Genomic DNA, 19022 nt, shown 5'->3' on the forward strand with positions numbered 1-19022 from the left:
AAAAAGTAAGATACAAATTATTATATTTAAGGGTTGAGACAATCATCTACAAAGCTCCCATTTCATTAATTCCATTGATAAAAATATGAATGTGCATAAAGATCCGCAGTCTAATTATAACAGTCTTTCCTATTTTGTATCATAAGCAATCTTGAACGTACATGCTTCGAAAATAAATTTTTATATAGTACATATATAGCAAAAGCTTTGTAAGTTTTATTTTGTTTGTTCTTCGTCGCGTATTTTTTCGTTTGGAAATACTTTTATTCTGGTGTTTGAGGCCAGAGCAGTGTCCGTTCGAATTTATGAAAATCGTCGTATTTCCGTAAGAGTTTTAAAGTATGGATAGGTATATATAGCTCAGAATTTGCCCTTATACCTGGACCCTACCACTTTTTTGTCCCGCGTCCACCATGGCCGTGGCGGGCAAGAGGAAGGGAACGCGTAAGAGAAAGAGAGAGAGAGAGGCTGTTGCGGCCGTAAGGGAGGTGTGGCGGAGTAAGAAGAAAAGACGACGAAGAAGAACGGTACAAGAGCGAGGAGGAAGGCCAGGGAGAGAGATAATGCTCGCTCTCCCTTGGCTCTACGGTCACTGTGTAGTTTCAGTCTTACCGTGTACGTTGTATGGGGCACAGGTCTTCCTCGGCATCCTTTGTCGTATTCACTATTCGAGCGAGCCGTTGCTTCCAGCCCCTGTTTTTCTGCTCGTTTCGCTGATTCGGCACGAACGAAAAGATCTCACGGAATAAAGTTTCTCGAGCCGGCAATCGAACAGCCAACCGTCCAAACGAAAGAACAATTTTTAATCGAGTTACGATCCCGCTGACATTTCGTCGAACCGGTAACGACACCGTGTAGTCTCCAATTGTTTAGCATTTTACCGATCAAGAAGATATTCGATCTCTGGTCCCCTGCGATCTCTTACAAACTTTTGTTTACGAGAAACGAAAACGCACGAAATCGAATTTGAAATTTCAACGATGCAGCGTGGCTTACAAGGCTTGATCAGCGTATCTCGAGAGTAATGAAAAGAAAAAATGTTTTGGAAACACGGGTACAACTTTTACAAACAGTTTGTACCGCGAGAAGTTTATGGTGTTTCGTCAGCTGAACTCTTATTTTCGATATTTACGGACCACGTTGGGCGAAACGACGCTTCGTTCGAGGATATAATTTTGAAAGGAGCCCGGAGAAGTGTCCGTCGCACCGTCGAGTCGAAAACAATTTCGTGAAGATAAAGTCATGGCAAATGATCACGAAGAAACGACTGGTATTCCGTGTTACTTAGTCGGCGAGCCGGGCAACTGTAAACAAAACGAAGAGAAGCATAAAAACGCTACGAAGCGAGCTGGGAAAAACATGCGGAGTGCTCGACGACCCGAATGGTTTTATCTGGAAAATCCTATTTCCGAGACTTCCTGCGAGCGGTGCGATCACCTGAAAACTATAGTTCCTGTGCGATTGATGCAATCCTTCCGCGTGTGAACTGCAATTGTGATTCTTTTTTGTTCTCCTTGACCTAGCCGGAGATCGTTCGCGTTAAAAATAAAAAACACCGGAGAACTTTTGTCCAATTTAATCGTAATTTTTTACACGAAATATCGAAATTAATGTATAGCCGTGAACAATTTAACTACACGAAGGATATGTTTGTACGTAATTTGTGAACATTTACGTATTTAGTGACACGTAAACGAATGTTCGCCTTGGAGGCATGTAAAATATATAGTTACATAAAACGTGAATATGAAGTGTGCCCAACGAAGAAAACGTATTGATGTGTCGTTACGGAATCAAGGTACATATTAATTTAAGGCAAACTTAAAAAGTCGTTCGTAATGATATTTGAGCTTTTACTGTACTGTTTACAGAAGATGATCTATGTAAACTGAACATTCGATAACAATGTTGACATTTATATATTATTATTATTTATATACGCTTGAGTTAATATAATTATCCAAGCTTCGAACCCAAGGATTTAAACAAATGTATATTAAATATAAATGACCATCTACTCAACTCGTAATAGTAATTTATAAAGAGAAAATGTTCAGCTAAATTTAGGGAGTATTTTTGTTCGTCCGGGGCATAAAATTTTATTGGATCGGAATAACGCTGAATAATCTAAAGTATATATATTTGATCCGAGGGACGAGCGAAGGTCAATCGGAATTGAGAAGAGAAAGGCGGGGCGACGAAGAATCTTGACACGTCGGTGAACATTCTCCTAAGTCGATGGTCGAGAGCCGGCGGTCGTGACGGTCGACGACCGACGGTCGGTGTAGCTGCCGGCCGAGAGCGGTCCCTTAGAAGTTTCTTTGAAAGATTCGCAGCTCGCGAGGCATAATACCACTACATAAAGTCATCTGGCGATAACGGTGACACGCCTTTGACCGTTTCCGCTCGGTCTTTCACCAACAAATCCTTGTCGGTGCTTCAAAAGACTTTAGAAGTCGTGTTTATGGCTTGATCGAGATCATTTCCGTTTCGGGCTGATAACACTCCCTTTATTATTTAATTGATAATCATAGTTCCCGGCGATGGACGTTCGATATCGATAGACTGGCTCGTATCTTTCGAGAACACCCGTGAGACACGGTGTTAACCCTTTTCGATATTTCGCTTCGGCTGGTCCTCGCGCGCAACTCTTATACAGGGTGTTCCTGGGACAAAATTTTAATGGGGGATTCTAGAGGCCAAAATAAGACGAAAATCAAGAATACCAGTTTGTTGATGGAAGCTTTGTTAAAAAGTTATTAACAATTAAATTCAAAAATTTCAAATCGTTCTAAAAAAATTATCTTTAATTACGGGGGTTAATTACAATCATTTTTGGTGGATACACATACCCACGAAATCCTATCCACTTTCGAGAAAAAAATTTCTTACTGAAAATCTAATAAAATGCCTAAATTTTTCGACGAAAAAAAAGAATTTCAAATCGTTCTGGAAAAATTATTTTCGGTTGCGGGGGTCAATTACAATCATTTTTGGTGAATAGACATACCCCCGAAATCGTACCCATTTTCTAGAAAAAAATTCGAGAATGTGAGAAATTTTTCGACGAAAAAAAAAATTTCGAATCGTTCTAAAAAAATTATTTCTAGATTCTGGAGTCAAATACAACCATTTTTTGTGAATACGCATACCCCCGAAATCTTACCCATTTTCTAGAAAAAAATTCGACAGAGTGTGAAATTTTTCGGCGAAAAAAAAATTTCGAATCGTTCTAAAAAAATTATTTCTAGATTCTGGAGTCAAATACAATCATTTTTGGTGAATACACATACCCCCGAAATCCTACGCATTTTCGAGAAAAAAATTCAGGATATTATAAGAAAATTGTTCGTTTTCACGAAGGAGAAAAAAGAAATTACTTTTTGAACAACTGAAAAACAATAGTTTTTTAAAGCTTTGATTTTTAATCAGCAGTAGGTTGCACACGATTCTTCCTTGTTTACTTAGTCACTGTTGATTTGAAAACATGAAAATTAAGGCACAAAGTTAAACGAAAACTTAAAATTGAAAATAACAGTTAAATAAATTTGTTTAAATCTGGCGATACAGAGAACAGAAATTTCTGTTAATTATTTCTAAATTGCCGCGTATATTTATAAACAATAAATGCCCAAAGCGCGGTAGTTTATATCTTTATCTGATAAAAAACAATGATGTCATAAGCTTGTCCCCTTACGGTGCCCGGCGACCACAAAGGGGTAAGATTGCACGGTCTACTCTTTGGTGTGCTGAATGATCTAAGTTCAGCTTATATAGGCTTTTTTTTTTTAACCCTTGCTTTAAGGGGAGTAAGTGCCCGGGGACAAGTAGGGGTTGATCAATGCCCCTGTCGTATCATTGTCAAGAATGTCTCCTTCCTTGAAATACGGTTGATAAGGGAAGTCCACTCCTTGCCGAACGTTGATTACCGAGTATCCCTAACATACCGATAATATCGATTACGAGTTTCTACAAAGGGTGTTCGACCACCCCTGGGAAAATTTTAATGCGAGATTCCAGTGACCAAAATAAGACCAAAATCAAGAATATCAATTTCTTGACTGAGGCTTCGTTTAAAAGTTATTAAAAAATTACAATTAAAATTAAACAATTTCAAATCATTCTGAAAAAATTATTTTTGGTTGCGGAGATCAATTACAATCATTTTTGGTGAATACACATACCCCCGAAATCCTACCCAGTTTCGAGAAAAAAATTCAGGAAGGAGGATAAATTTTTCGCCGAAAAAGAAAATTTCGAATCGTTCTAAAAAAATTATTTCTATATTCTGGAGTCAAATACAATCATTTTTGGTGAATACACATACCCCCGAAATTCTACGCACTTTCGAGAAAAAAATTCGAATAGGTAGACAAATTTTTCGGCGAAATTAAAATATTTGAAATCGTTCTGGAAAAATTATATTCGGTTATGGGGGTAAATTGCAATCATTTTTGGTGAATAGACATACACCCGAAATCCTGCGCATTTTCGAGAAAAAAAATCAGTATTGGCGAAAGTTTAAACGTTAATAACTTCTTAACGAAGCCTCCATTAACAAATTGGTATTCTTGATTTTCGTCTTATTTTGGCCTCTAGAATCTTCCATTAAAATTTTTCCTAGAGGTGGACTCTATAACCTAAATTAAAATTATACGATATGACCATCGATAAATACCAACAATGGAATATAAATTAAAAAGTAACTTTTAATAAACTCTAACTTTTGACTGTACCATCCAGGCGTAAAAAATTGTAATATAGTTGTCATATGATATTGCTTTTATTGATCCATATTGACAATAGGATTAAATTAAACTTCAAAAATGGAGATAATAGATACGCGACTTCGGAATCATGCGGGGTGATAAAGGGTTTACGAAGCAGAAGCTTTTCTTTTCTGTTGCAATACTTGTCGGGTTTTTTATATAATTTTAATGCAAAGATATCGTGACTCGGTACAAAACACGAGAATTCCTTTGCGTTCTCTTTGAAGATTGATTCGGAACCTTGTTCAAAATATGTACCGTCGTGAAACATCGCGGATTCTGAATGTACTAGAGCTTCCAAAGAAAGTTTTATTTAGTCGTAATGACGACCTCCCAAATTAATTTCTGGTTTCCCTTAACTCGCGAAGCAAAAAGTTAACGAATCAGCGTGAGGGTCTAGAGTGGTAACGCAGGCACTCTGCTCAACATACCTTACCCCGACTTGTAATCTATAACAAAAATTCTGCTAATGATATTAGAAGGTAAAATAACAAGATACAGTATTCCATCAGCTACTATCATGTTTTTTTTTGTTAACGTTAAGAATTTTACCTACCGATTATTAAAAATAACACCATGTATGTATTATTTCAATACTTGATTCAATAATTCACAATCGTTATGTAGGGTTAGGTTTAGGTTAGGTTTAGGTTAGGGAGAAACAGATTTCATGTTTTCGTGTAGTAATTGAATTTATTATTATCACTAATAAATTCGTTAAATAAATTAAAAAATTATTTCTATTAACAACATCGTAAAGTACTTCGTCAGTTGTATTTAAATGGCCAACACTTCGAAATGGTATTTACGCGTACCGTGCACATAACCTCCAAACACGCAGGATGCAGTTGTGCTTGATTCGTGCAATATCGAGTTTACGTTCCGACGAGCAGAAAAAATATTCAAAACTTGCCGACGTGTTTCCGATGCTCGTCGTTTTTTTTTCGACCGTGGCTTTCCGAGACGACTTGCTGAAAAATTTCCCGAACAGAGAGCAGCAAAACTTCGCGAACGCGTTGACGGAAAGTTTTGTAACCGTCTGCACGGAGAGAGGAAAGAGTCGGCGGGAGGAGCGAACGAAAAGTCGAGGAAGATAAAAAAATTCGAATTATACTCTGTAAAGCCATGTGGAAATTTAAATGGTGGCCGTAAGAAAAGCATAGAGTCGTCTGAGACAGAGTTCTTCGGTTGGGCGCGTAAAAGAGATTTTACCGTGGTCGAAGCGGCGCGACCTAAAGATGGAAGAAGGAAGAAGAAGGTGACGCATGAGGAGGATGACTGGGTGGGTTGGTAGAAAACTTACAGGTACCGGGGGAGGGAAGAGAGAGCTGAAAGGGTTAGCTGAATGGGCGCCATGTGTGCTTTTCTCGTTTGAGGAGCTTCGGATTGCCCAGTGCCGTACTGAGATTTCTCTGCGCTACTGATCCCCGACAAACGTCTTTAATTTACCGGCACGTTATTAAACGTAAAAATATTTCGTAATATCCGTTACGAAAACGGAGATGCATCAAATTTTAGTTGATAAATGATCGGGGCGTGCGGGAAGCTCGTCGTTCGCGTACGTCTGTCGATAACATTTCAACGCCGTCTATACTTTATCGACGGAGCAAGTGCAACTGCGCGAACGATACTGCAGTACCAACGGTGGCACGAAAAAATAGTCCAAATTTCAACCGACAACGGAGACGAGCGTGAAGGGGGGAAAAAAAAGTAAAAGAAACGACGGGGGAAACCGAAAGAAGAACGAAAGACGCGTAACACTTTTTCCCTCGGTCTCGTTCCGTCTTCCTTCGGTAGTCTGTTTTTCGGACGATTCCGAGTAGCGAGCCGCGATTGCCGACACGGCAATCTAAGATGTGAAAAAGAGACGGAGAAAGGGGGCGGATAAAAAGAAGAAGACGTGGAAGAAACGGAGAAGAAGTAGAAAGAAACCGAGAGTGAGTAAGTAAGTAAAGTAAGAGGGTAAAATAAAAGAGGAATCGGAGGAGAGCCCTTTGGACGCGGACCGGCGAAGTGAAGGAGGGAGAGGAGGGCGGGAGGGAGGGGGGGGGGAAGGGTCAAATAAGGTGGACCGCTGTCGGAGTCGAAGCGGGAGGCCGCTCAAAGTGGACAGAAAGAACGAAAGAGAGACAAAAGAGAAAAGAAAACGGAAGAGCGAAAGAGCAAACGCGCGGGCAAGTGAAACAGAGGACGGTGGAAAGAAAGCCACGAACGGGACGGCGCAGGTAAAGGCAGAAGGAAGACGAGGAAGGCGATGAAGGAGAGAAAAAGGCAAAAAGGGAGACGGAAGACACAGACCTCGCCGGCTGGTGGCTGGCGGCTGGCGGCACCGCTTGATGTACGTCGGGTCCGTAATTACAGGTTTTCGGAACGCCTCGCTCGGCGAAGCACGCTCTTTGAGAGCTAGGGCCCTTCCCTCGCCTCGTCATCTAACCGGTGACTCCGAAATACTTGTCATTTCTTCGATCGCTTTTTCTCGCCGAGAAAAATATCGCTACCTTTCGGGAAATGTTAATGCGTTCGAAAGAACGCGCACAATGGGTTACCACCTTCTTCTTTTTCTTCGTCGTCGTTCCGTTGCCTATCGCGTTTCTCTCCCACGCGATCGGTCGATCAAACGTCGATATTTTGATCGTATCGCGTCATCGTGCGAAATTATTTCTTTTCCACAACGTTACTTCGACAGTGACACGATGTTGAAACGGTAAGATTAGGTCGTATTGTTTTACTTCTTACGTAGTTGGTAGTTCGACACACCCGGTACGTGGAAGTTAGATATAAGTTCGGAGCGTATACACGCCACAGTAAACTGCGTAAAACATTGTACCATGTGTATTCGGAATGATACGAACGTGTCTAATTTTGTTCATCGATAACCTAAAAATTTTATAATTTATAGCAACGCGAAGAACTTTTTCTTCCGTTTTGCAAATTAAATGTTGATACGGTTATTTGTCGTACAGCGAATGACAAAATTATTCGCTCGGTCGAGAATGCGGAATAAATGAAAGAGATAACGAGGCAATAAAGGAATTTTGTTATAAATAACCATTATAATTGGTGGAAATAATTTTTGATTATAAATAACCATCGTCGATGATTAGCAATTCTTTTCAACTGACAATCTAATAATCATAATAATAATAGACAGTCAGAAGTAAACGGAGAAAGTGATCATTGTCGGTATCAACTATCTGTAATCGAAACAAAATTTTGATTATTGTTAATTAATAACCAAAATATAATAGTTATACTTTGATACTGACAATAGGATGAATCTCAATGGAAAGTACCATGGGAACAAGAATACATTTTTTAGGTTATGTTTGAAGCAAAATATAATAGTTATACTTCGATACTGACAATAAGATGAATTTCAATGGAAAGTACCATGGGAACAAGAATACATTTTTTAGGTTATGTTTGAAGCAAAATATAATAGTTATACTTCGATACTGGCAATAAGATGAATTTCAATGGAAAGTACCATGGGAACAAGAATACATTTTTTAGGTTATGTTTGAAGCAAAATATAATAGTTATACTTCGATACTGGCAATAAGATGAATTTCAATGGAAAGTACCATGGGAACAAGAATACATTTTTTAGGTTATGTTCGAAGCACCGAGTATCTTTTATTCGGCGATAAAATTATTTGTACATACGTACGTACGTACGAATGCCATTTACGAGATATGTATAATAATGGTTATGATTTGCATAAAAATAGAAAACCACGGAGCACATGGAATGAGATCATCGGAATACCGATGCGAACATCACGGTATCGTGCGTTTTAATATATCACAGCATTTGTAAGAAAACCGAGAAATGTTTTCGGGCGAGTAAAGGCAATGCGAATAGGAGGCAGGGTTTAAATTCCACACGGTTGATACATTTTTCCACGCTTGAACAAATTTCAATATCTCGGAACATCTTTTTATGGGTTCTTAGTATTTTGCTCGCCGGTATCGAACACAGCTTGGTATGCGAGGTAACACCGGTCCTAGCATTTACCGACCAAGCGAAAGGAGAATATAACGTGTCGTTTCGAGATGAATTTTGTACCTATCGTGTCCAGATGTCTTTCCTACATTCTGGGGGTTAGCCAGAAACTTTCACCGTCTAACAATTCCATGCAATCGTGCTTCGTGGAACATCGCGAGTTTTTCGATAACAATATTTATATAATATAAATTTTAGATTAGAAAGTTTATAAACCGAGGCAGTATATAAATATACAAAAGGCGTCTGTTTTAAATAAAAGACAGTAGAAACTCTCTATTAGCATTATCCCTCATCGTGAAGGAATATCGATTTTGTTAACAAACTTATAAGAATATAAGTAAACTTACACGTATAATATTCCGGTTTAATAAAAGTGTTTTCAATATTTTAATGATATGTTGTACAATTGCAAGTATCGATACGATTTTTATTTATCAAATGTAATAATTAAAGGGAAGAATAGTTTCAAGCCTCGAATGTTTCAAGGGCTAAAATCTTCAAGTCCATTCAAACATTGATACAATAGTCTGAATGGTTCGGGAGTATTGAAAACTCGAAGGAAGACATCCATGAAATATATCGGTCTCATTCATGCGAGAGGACCTGGCTTTTATTCGAAATTGAAATTGGACGAAGCTTTTCATCGTGCATAAAAATCGTCGACGTTATAGGCAACAGTCCTAATAGTTCTTCACGCGACGTATTTCTTTCGGCGTATAATTATATCTCACGGTACTGCGCTTCAAATAATTATAACGACAGACATCATTAAGCAAGTAGGAAATAAAGAAGACATTAGAGAAGTGTGTAAGGTGGGCGTTGAAATGATTATTCTCGTACTCTCGTCATTATTGAAATTGAAGATTTTTAATGAAGTATGTTACATTGAATGGTGGATCACCCTTGGGTTCCCTATCTTATACGTTCGTGTAATGATTAACGGTAAAGTGCTCCTGTTAATCCAGACTGATTCCAGCATATTGACAATAAATCTCACTTCAAATTTAACGCCCTCAAGTCACACGATCGTTCCTTTAATGAGAGTATCAATCAGAAGTTTTTGCGTTACTATACTTTTTAATTATACTGTGAAATGATTTATTTTTTAATAATTTAGTTTACTTGCTCGATTAAAAAAATGGAATTCCTCGTAATCATTTTATTCAGATTGTGTATCATAACATAAAAACAGTGTCAAGAGTAAAACCAAAATTAACGTCAAAAATTCAAAAATTAACTGTAATTAAAAAATTTCAAATCGTTCTAAAAAAATTATTATTGTTTGCAGGGGTCTATTGCAATAACTTTTGGTCAATAGACATACCCTCGAAATCCTACGCATTTTCGAGAAAAAAATTCGAGTAGGTAGACAAATTTTTCGGCGAAATTAAAATATTTCAAATCGTTCTGGAAAAATTATTTTTGGTTGCTGGGGTCAATTACAATCATTTTTGGTGAATAGACATACCCCCGAAATCCTAGCCATTTTCGAGAAAAAAATTCGAATAGGTAGACAAATTTTTCGGCGAAATTAAAATATTTCAAATCGTTCTGGAAAAATTATTTTCAATTATGGGGGTCAATTGCAATCATTTTTGGTGAATAGACGTACCCTCGAAATCCTATCCACTTTCGAGAAAAAAATTCGAAAAGGTAGACAAATTTTTCGGCGAAATTAAAATAGTTCAAATCGTTTTAAAAAAATTATTTCTATATTCTGGAGTCAATTACAACCATTTTTGGTGAATACACATACCCTCGAAATCCTACGCACTTTCGAGAAAAAAATTCGAATATGTAGACATATTTTTCGGCGAAATTAAAATATTTCAAATCGTTCTGGAAAAATTATTTTCAATTATGGGGGTCAATTGCAATCATTTTTGGTGAATAGACGTACCCCCGAAATCCTACGCACTTTCGAGAAAAAAATTCTTTACCAAAAATATAGCGTGCAGCCGGAAATGTTTCTATAATTTTTTAACGAAGCCTCAAGCAACAAATTAGTATCCTTGATTTTTGTCTTATTTTGACCTCCAGAATCTCCCATTAAAATTTTTCCCAGGGGTGGCTGAACACCCTGTATATGGCATAGTTTCTATGCGTTCGAAACAGAATTACATCGAATTATCAAATTCTTCTAATCTTTCTTTTACGTAATCGCATCGATAACACGTATATACAAATAAATTGTTGGTATATCTTAAAAATTGATTGCAAATCAGTGATTTCAGCTGTAAAGTGTTGCTACATTAGTGGTATCAGAGAAAACTGTTCGTAATGTATTCCGTGACAATCTCGTATGATGGTAAATTGTAACTAGTGCCATCTATTAGCACAGATGGAATGAAAATTGTAAACAAAGTAGTAACGGTTATTTAGCGAAGCTGTATCTCACGCTGTTAGTTACAGGTGGTTGAAACATTGTGCTTCCTATTCTTAGTGAAATATTATGTATATTAATTTATTATGCATTAACAAACTGAATCGTACATTTAATTACTCCTAAAGTAATTAATAAAATAAAACTCTCTATTAAATATGTCTATACTATAGATATAAAGTTAAAGCGAAATGAATATAAATTGTTATCTCTATTCTCTCAGCTTTATTATTTAATATCGTTCAAATAAAGTTGGTGCAAAGAAATACAATTTTTTTAAATTAATATTTTTTCGTTAACTATTGTTGATGCCGGTTTAATTAATCCAATGTAAATGTTTTTATTTTTTGCAAGAACATTTATACAATTTTCTTATGATTTGAATCGTGATATTAAACTAAGCAAATTACTAATTTGTAATATATACTTTTCTTAAAGTAGAAAAATATTAAATGTTAAATTACGATTCAGTAATTATAGACATTTATTTGTTTAAATAATCGAAATATTTCGAATGATATAACAAGGTTCATTGAACAATGTATTAAAGTAACTTGTAGTGAAAAATGTTTTTAACTTTCCTTCTAATGCTATATAATTGTGCAAACTACCTGGAATGTCCTTTAGTGGTTTCCCTGTAACTATCTTTTACTTGTGATTCGTGTAAGTAGTATACATAAAACAATTGAATCTATGAAATGTGCGTTACACTGTATACTTTTTAAACAATAAATTTTGTTGAAGTGAACAGAATTTTCCTAAATGAAAAGTATAATCTTTCCATCTATACATGCGTGTGAATTATATTGTTTCAGAGCCGTCTAGTTTTTTTTTATTTCAAGAGTAGATATGTCAGAACTATGCGCTTTACAATCTGTCGAGATCAGATATTGTATCCCTACTCCACCCTTCCTGTACCAATGTGGCGTCGGTCCTGGTCAGGACGCAGCCTTAGCTCAGTTTGCCTAGAGACGCGTCGACAGTGGTATCGCATGTTCATTCTGTTCTACAACAATAGAAATTAGGAGGTGCTTGTGGTCGGGGTCAATAAACTTGTAAAGGTTCTAATAGATTTTACACGGCTATACAGATTTCAAGGTTGCTTGTAGGAAAACGTTGGCAAAATGGTATGTACACTCCTTTTCATCCCCTAGCGCAGGTAAATGTGCACTGAAGTGAGATGATTCATTATGACAGCTTTTCATTTCATATTTTCCCTTCTATACAGGTAGAGATCAGATTTCTATGGTTGCATAGAGCTTTTATATATCTTAAACCTATTTACATGTATTACATATATATATATGTATATATACACATATATATGTTTTGTGCTGTATATCCCAGTTTTTGCTATTAAATACTTAACATTCTTTTTAACTACATCTAATGGGAAGAGTTCTTATAACAGAAGTACTTCATATATGTATACTTTATTTATTTAAAGGATGCATAAATGCAGGTGGACTAGATGCTTTGTATTTAAATATATACTAGTTTTGAAAGTGTATAATTCAAGTTCGGATTTAATTATTTAAAGTAATTAGATTAGAATAACATTTATAGTTTTATACAATATTAATATACTAAAGCTACTTCGATAATACATATTGCTGCTGAACAACAAATATATTGTTAAAACGTTTGGTAAAGTCGAGTAGGTATTTTGTAACATTAGAGTCTATTTTCTATATAAACAGGTATATAATACGTAAATGGCTGCAACAGGATGCTTATGAAATCATATTTCTATAGTCCATCTTAACAAAAGGCCGAACCTTTGGGATATAATGGCCTTTTCTTTGTGTAGGAACCTTTCCCTATAGATCTATTAATATCTATCCATCCTGTCAAAATAAAATTCTACTCTGCAGTGATTTTATTCTGGAAACTAAGCTGTGTGTTGGGGTTGACTGTAGTGTTCAATGGATTGCGTTATAATTTTTGTCGATCAATACCACACAAATGCTCTGCGCAGACCAATAGGGATATATAGAGAGGCATCTTTCAATGCGCAGACTGCCAGAAGCTACCCCACAGTTTTTCTGTCAGGCTCCACCCTTAGAGTTCTTCGGGATAGGAAAACCATCCTTAGGTGCTTAATTGGTATATGACTCACCGCAGGGCTCGATCGATCCAGCATCCCTAGCTTATGTCTTTTGTTAGAGTATTCTGAATACGGAATATGCTTTCTCCATTGTATGTTATTACATATTGAAATACATGTTATTTTATGCAAATATATAAAAGTTAAATATACAGAAAGCTGTACCATTTGAATTAAAACATGGAATATCCCTGAATAACATTTTTCATTTTAGATGGCGATAAGAATGCTACATTTCAAAAAATTTTTCCTCGTACATGGTTTAAAAATCATGTATATCTACATTTACTCATAATGATCTATTTATTATTCTTATTTAAGAATATAAAGTTACTCGTATGACAAATTATTATTTTTATTTTAGGTTTGGATTAACCATGTCCACTAAGAGGCGTCGTGGGCCTAAATTAAATATAGAACGTAAAATAATACGTGAAGGCCATAATAGATAGGATGAGTGGATCTCGACAGAACGAAGCACGTTGCTTCAATGAAAACTCTCCACGGCCACCAGTGCCTGGTATGTTTTTATACGTGTATTTGAGAAATCTTAAATTGACATTGCAGTACTCTGTACTTTATGTCAAACAGAATTTATTAAAATTTACTGACATCTACGCTAATAAATTGTTACATTCATTTATAATCTTTCAGTGAGCTTAACCTAACGTTACGTCACTTAAAGATTGCGAGAGGTTTTATTACTATATGAAATATAGGTATTATATTTATCATGTTGTTACATTGATTTACTAAATGTCGGCTTACCAATTAAAGTTAATTTTCTTATCAAAGAAATGTTGTAAACATAAATAAATTGTTATAAAATTTTGATTGTAGGGGAGGAAACAGGAAACTACGTCAGCAGGTTCCGTCCACAGAGTCCAACTCTGACCCCTAGGCGCTCTTCTCTTGCAACTCCAACAGCTTCAGGTTGCGATGCTTCTGCACCTTTGGGATTTGAACCGGAAGGTTGCTGTAGTACGACAACTATGGAAAGCGATTCACCACCTGCTTGCTTGCGGTGGGCCAGGAACCTGCATTCTTTGCTGCAGGATCCAGTGGGCTTGGAATTGTTCAGAAAATACCTGGATCAAGAAGGCAGACCTCATGCGAATCCTCTTAACTTCTGGTTTGCTTGCGAGGGTCTCAAGGAACAAGATGATCCCGAAAGGATACATCAATTGGTTAAACTTATCTATAGAAAGTTCTTCCTCAAGTCGCAGTTAGCTATACCAGAAGATGTACGAAAAGAGGCTAATCGTCGTGTTAAAGAAGGGCGGGCAGACGAAAAAGTGTTTGATGCTGTACAGTTGGAAGTTGAACGTCTCATTAATGAGACTACATATCCAAACTTTCTTCGGTCTGATATGTATCTTCAGTATGTTCAGTCCTGCCAGAATCCAGACTCTGGTGGATGTCCTAGTTCAGGATCCAGTCGAGAAATGTCTGTTTCTTGCGGGCCAAGTTTATTGCCCACTGTCCACGAAGACAGTGAATTTGTTAGTTCCATACATAGCTCACATTCAGCTAGTGAAACGCCTGGGGAATTGAGGGGTGAGCTGAGATTGACCAAAGATATGCTTATGGCTACTCAACAGACTAGGGCGATGGATCTTCGACCAAAGCCAGAAGCGTATGCTGGGTAATATATTTTTCGTACACCTACAGTTTTTATTTAAAACATTCGGTATACCTAGAATGCCTAAAATTAGATTTGCATTAAACGCTTTATTTAGCTAGTATTATTTTTGAGCTTGTTGTGTGGACTTTTTGCAATGTTTTATAATGTATAATGTTAAATATTCATATACATAGCATTTGTCAAATTGGCAAAATAACTGAAAAATATCACGTTGTGAAATATACCATATTATATGAGTGTTTTACTTTTCTTTTATGTTTTAAATTTGTGATATTTTTATTAAAACGTTTTCCAATTTTCTGTTTGTTTTTTCTCTTTTGGTTTGATGTTTTGCGTGGCGCTCGTAGCGTTTACTTGCAACATGGAGCTAGTCCATATCATATGCTCGTACCCAGACTGCACGCACAATATTCCTCATACAACCCAGTATCCAGACAGGATTCAGAACTTCAAAGCTTGAGCAGTGATGCACGAACTGAATCAGACAATATGTCTCTCACCGATTCATCAGTGTAAGTTTTCTTTATTTTATTTAACATACAGAAACTAGATCCTCATTTGACGTAAAGACTAATCGTAAAGAAAAAAAAAATTCATTAAGTACTTGCAAGATTTTAATAAACGAATTAATCTATATTTAGTAGTTTTATCATGTTTATCTAATTTTGATAAATTTATCATAAGTTTTCCTTTGTATTCCATTATATCTTTCGCTTCAATAATTCTATGATCTGACGTTAAAGTATTATTAAGAATTACATAAAAAAATAACGATTTTGGCAGAAGAAATGATGATTTTAAAATTACCTTTTATCTTTTCAAGATTTTCCACAAATATTTATTTACGGAATAGTTCTCACAACATTGTTTCATTGCCATGTTAAGTATAAAAACTGTATGTTTCATATATCTAAATAATTTTTATACTAAGTGTTGAAACTGCTTTGGTGAATTATAGCATTAAAAATAACAATTTAATGCTTGAATGTGTATTAATTGTTACTTCTAATTCAAAGAATGAAGAAAAATGTTGTGTTCTGTTTTTTTCTTTTTATATATATATATTTTTACCTGTAATATACTCCCTAAATATCACAAAAATAACAGTGTACGTTGTATAAAAAAAAAAAAAGAAACATGTATATTATATTTGCATTACTATTTTAATGTAAAGTATCTAATTTTGTGTGCGGATTCATTGTTCGATGACTAAAAACTTTTGTTGCAATTTTCTCTTTGTAGCGATGGAATGTCCATGGGTAAACAACGAAGTAAGAAACAGTATATAAGACAATGTAGAGCCATAAAAGATTCAGCTAGTTTAAATCGTGATCCAATGGCGCATCATTCAATCATCCCTCGTACACAACGAGTACCACGTGATCTTATGCATCCGCTGAAACCAGAAGAATTTGCTCAAGTGCTTATTGAGAAGTTAGAGAATGTCAGACGCGAAAGAGAATCTCAGGAAAAGCTTGATAGGCATTTGCAAGAGAGCGAGACAATTGGTAAGGATGTGTCTTTGGAGATGCCAAGCGGGGCACCGAAAGCATTGGCCGATGCATTGAGAGAGAAATTATTGATAGAAGAGGATAACGATCAAGCGATTCTGGACCAACACGTGTCACGAGTTTGGTCGGACTTGACACCTTCTCGATCGCCCGGGATCGCATCCCCAAGACTGCACTCGCCTGAAAGAAGACGTTCTACGCACAATTATCCACGGTCGTACAAACAGAGAAAAGAGAAGGACGTGTTCTCTACATTTTCAGCAGATAGCGGTAACATTCACGATTTTCAAGAAGGCAGCGATCTTATCGGAGCTGGCTCCATGAGTTCACTAGGATCTCACTTGCCTAAATCTAAATCCGTGCCATCTGATTATGCCGATTCCCTCCATAAACAAGACCTGTATCTTCAAGGTATACACGTTAGATCCGATAGAAACAACATTTTAACAATTAGCGTGAAGTTATTGTCAAATGTATGCGCGTGTATTTGTTAATTTTTGTAGGTCACGATCAAAGATTCCGAAGGTCAGATATGACCAGGAGATCAGCCACAAAGAAGTCTATGACGGAATTAACCGATAGTGGTGTGAGCGTTGTAAGTGACGCGCCACCGTCAACCATTAGCAAAGATATTCGTTTTTTATCGTGGCTTAAAGAAACCGACAAGAAAGATGTCAAACATAGCCGTCATGGGAAAAAGTATGGATCTCGTAGTGGTTCTTTGGAAAGGACGAACAGGGAAACATGGGGTGTTCCTGCCCAACCTTTTGTTGCTGACCCAGGAATGCCGCCTTTACCGCAACCTCATACAGTAAATATAAACGAATTATTCAATATATCATTCACACATAAATCGATATCTAGGGTAATAATATCATGTAAATTATTTCACCGTGTATTGGTAATAAATCTAAATGTACGCTATTTTATTAACAGGCAACCCAATTAGAAGAAGCAAGGAGAAGATTAATTGAGGAAGATAGGGCACGTTCAAGTTGTAAACAACGCCATTCTAATATTTCTAAGCAATCATCGTATGAGCCTACATTGCAGAGTCAATCTTATGTCCAATCAAACCAATCAACGTTAAAGAAGACAAAGCAAGATATTGGAGATTTTACCACCGTTGTGTTCAGTTTCTGTGACGAACAGTTTCCTTATAGGACTAAAATTCCTGGTCATAACGTCACTTTAAAACAATTTAAAGAATACCTTCCTAAGAGAGGCAGCTATCGGTACGTAAAATTGAATAATTCTAATCTATAATCGTTAATCGCTCACAACGATCAACGATTGATTTATTTGCAAATCGTTCATTCACAGAATAGTGTAAGTTATTACACAGCTAATTACAATGTTTTACATTTTACATTTTTTTTTTTTATTTTATTGTATTTTTTTTTCATTTTTTTTTTTTTAGATATTTCTTTAAAACCGAGTGCGAGGACTTGGATACAAAGGTTATACAAGAAGAAATAACTGATGATTCTGAAGTTTTGCCGTTGTGGGAGGGTAAAGTTATGGCGCAAGTAAAAGCACTTGAGTGATAGACTGAGACAAGGATACTCTCGATAAAAAGAACGTGCTAACTTCGAATAACTACCGCAACTAATTTTATTTAAGAGGACCAGCTTTCTATAAGAAGAAACCTAATAAAGGCGATACTCGGTGTTAGTTTATTGAAGTTGCTAAAGCGGTTTCTTCCGCTTCAGTTAACCGAGCAAGTGCTTTTTAATCGACGAAACAAAAAATTTGTCAAATGAGCAAAACCCGTTATATGTTTATTAAGTAAAAGAAAAAAAACAAAACCGTCTCTAGATAAATATAGATTTTATTGGACATTAATCCTTAATTAATGGTATTCTTTACAGGATTCGCATTTTCTTTTTTTTCTCGACATTTACTTTTTATTTCAACGTAAACGTTTCCTCGGGTGTTCACTGATATTCCGTATTTATTTATTTACAACGGAAAAAAACGTGCACGTGGTGTCGCTGAAATGTACATAATTCCAACTATGATTTTTATGAAATGTGTTCCGTTTTATAGCGAAAATTTCGAAATCGACGTAATTGTAATTTGGCGCCATTTCCAAATGAGACTGGACGAATTGCGGTTACGTGCGATTACGATTGAATTTCCACGAAGGCAACGGTTTATTACGATAACAGAAATTTCGCGTAAACGGAATACCGTCGTGATTGCATTTGGTTATCTCCAATCGATTTGGACAAGCTGCAATAACATCAGAAAAACCACTGTATATTGATTGAATAATTTCTTCCTCTTAAAGACTTCCCATAGTTTTCCAAACGACTGTACAAAGGCCCGCGTAGTTCATCGCCTTAGTAAGGTCTGTATAGACCCTAGATATACATAGGAAAGAACATTATTACAAATTAGTTTTTAAGAGGATATATTACGTGCATTATAAATACACACGCTCTGTTTAATATACGTAATATATCGCCCATTCGAGGTACTGTGAAAAAAAAAAAATATTAAGAATACAAATCATGTTTTGTCGTACCACCATTATCACCCATTTGACATTGTAACATAAGCTCCTGCATAACGTACCACATACTGGAAAATAGA

The 19022-nt window shown here is 36.2% G+C and overlaps 1 protein-coding gene across 2 annotated transcripts in view; it reads left to right on the forward strand.

The window, feature by feature from the left end:
* The window catches only part of LOC122404541 (axin), a 33329-nt gene extending 14307 nt beyond the window's left edge, over positions 1-19022 (forward strand). The window contains exons 2-8 of one of the 2 annotated variants that reach the window (XM_043408580.1): positions 13633-13788; positions 14109-14913; positions 15261-15425; positions 16156-16835; positions 16928-17235; positions 17361-17659; positions 17845-19022. In XM_043408580.1, the coding sequence (XP_043264515.1) occupies positions 13722-13788; positions 14109-14913; positions 15261-15425; positions 16156-16835; positions 16928-17235; positions 17361-17659; positions 17845-17971 (2451 nt within the window). In that variant the 5' untranslated portion in view covers positions 13633-13721 and the 3' untranslated portion in view covers positions 17972-19022. The remainder of the gene's footprint in view (positions 1-13632; positions 13789-14108; positions 14914-15260; positions 15426-16155; positions 16836-16927; positions 17236-17360; positions 17660-17844) is intronic. The other variant, XM_043408581.1, reaches the window with a different exon arrangement.

This window comes from Colletes gigas, unplaced genomic scaffold (assembly GCF_013123115.1).
Source record: "Colletes gigas isolate AHSC1104 unplaced genomic scaffold, ASM1312311v1 Colletes_gigas_Sc00003, whole genome shotgun sequence".
Classification (NCBI taxonomy): Eukaryota; Metazoa; Arthropoda; class Insecta; order Hymenoptera; family Colletidae; genus Colletes; species Colletes gigas.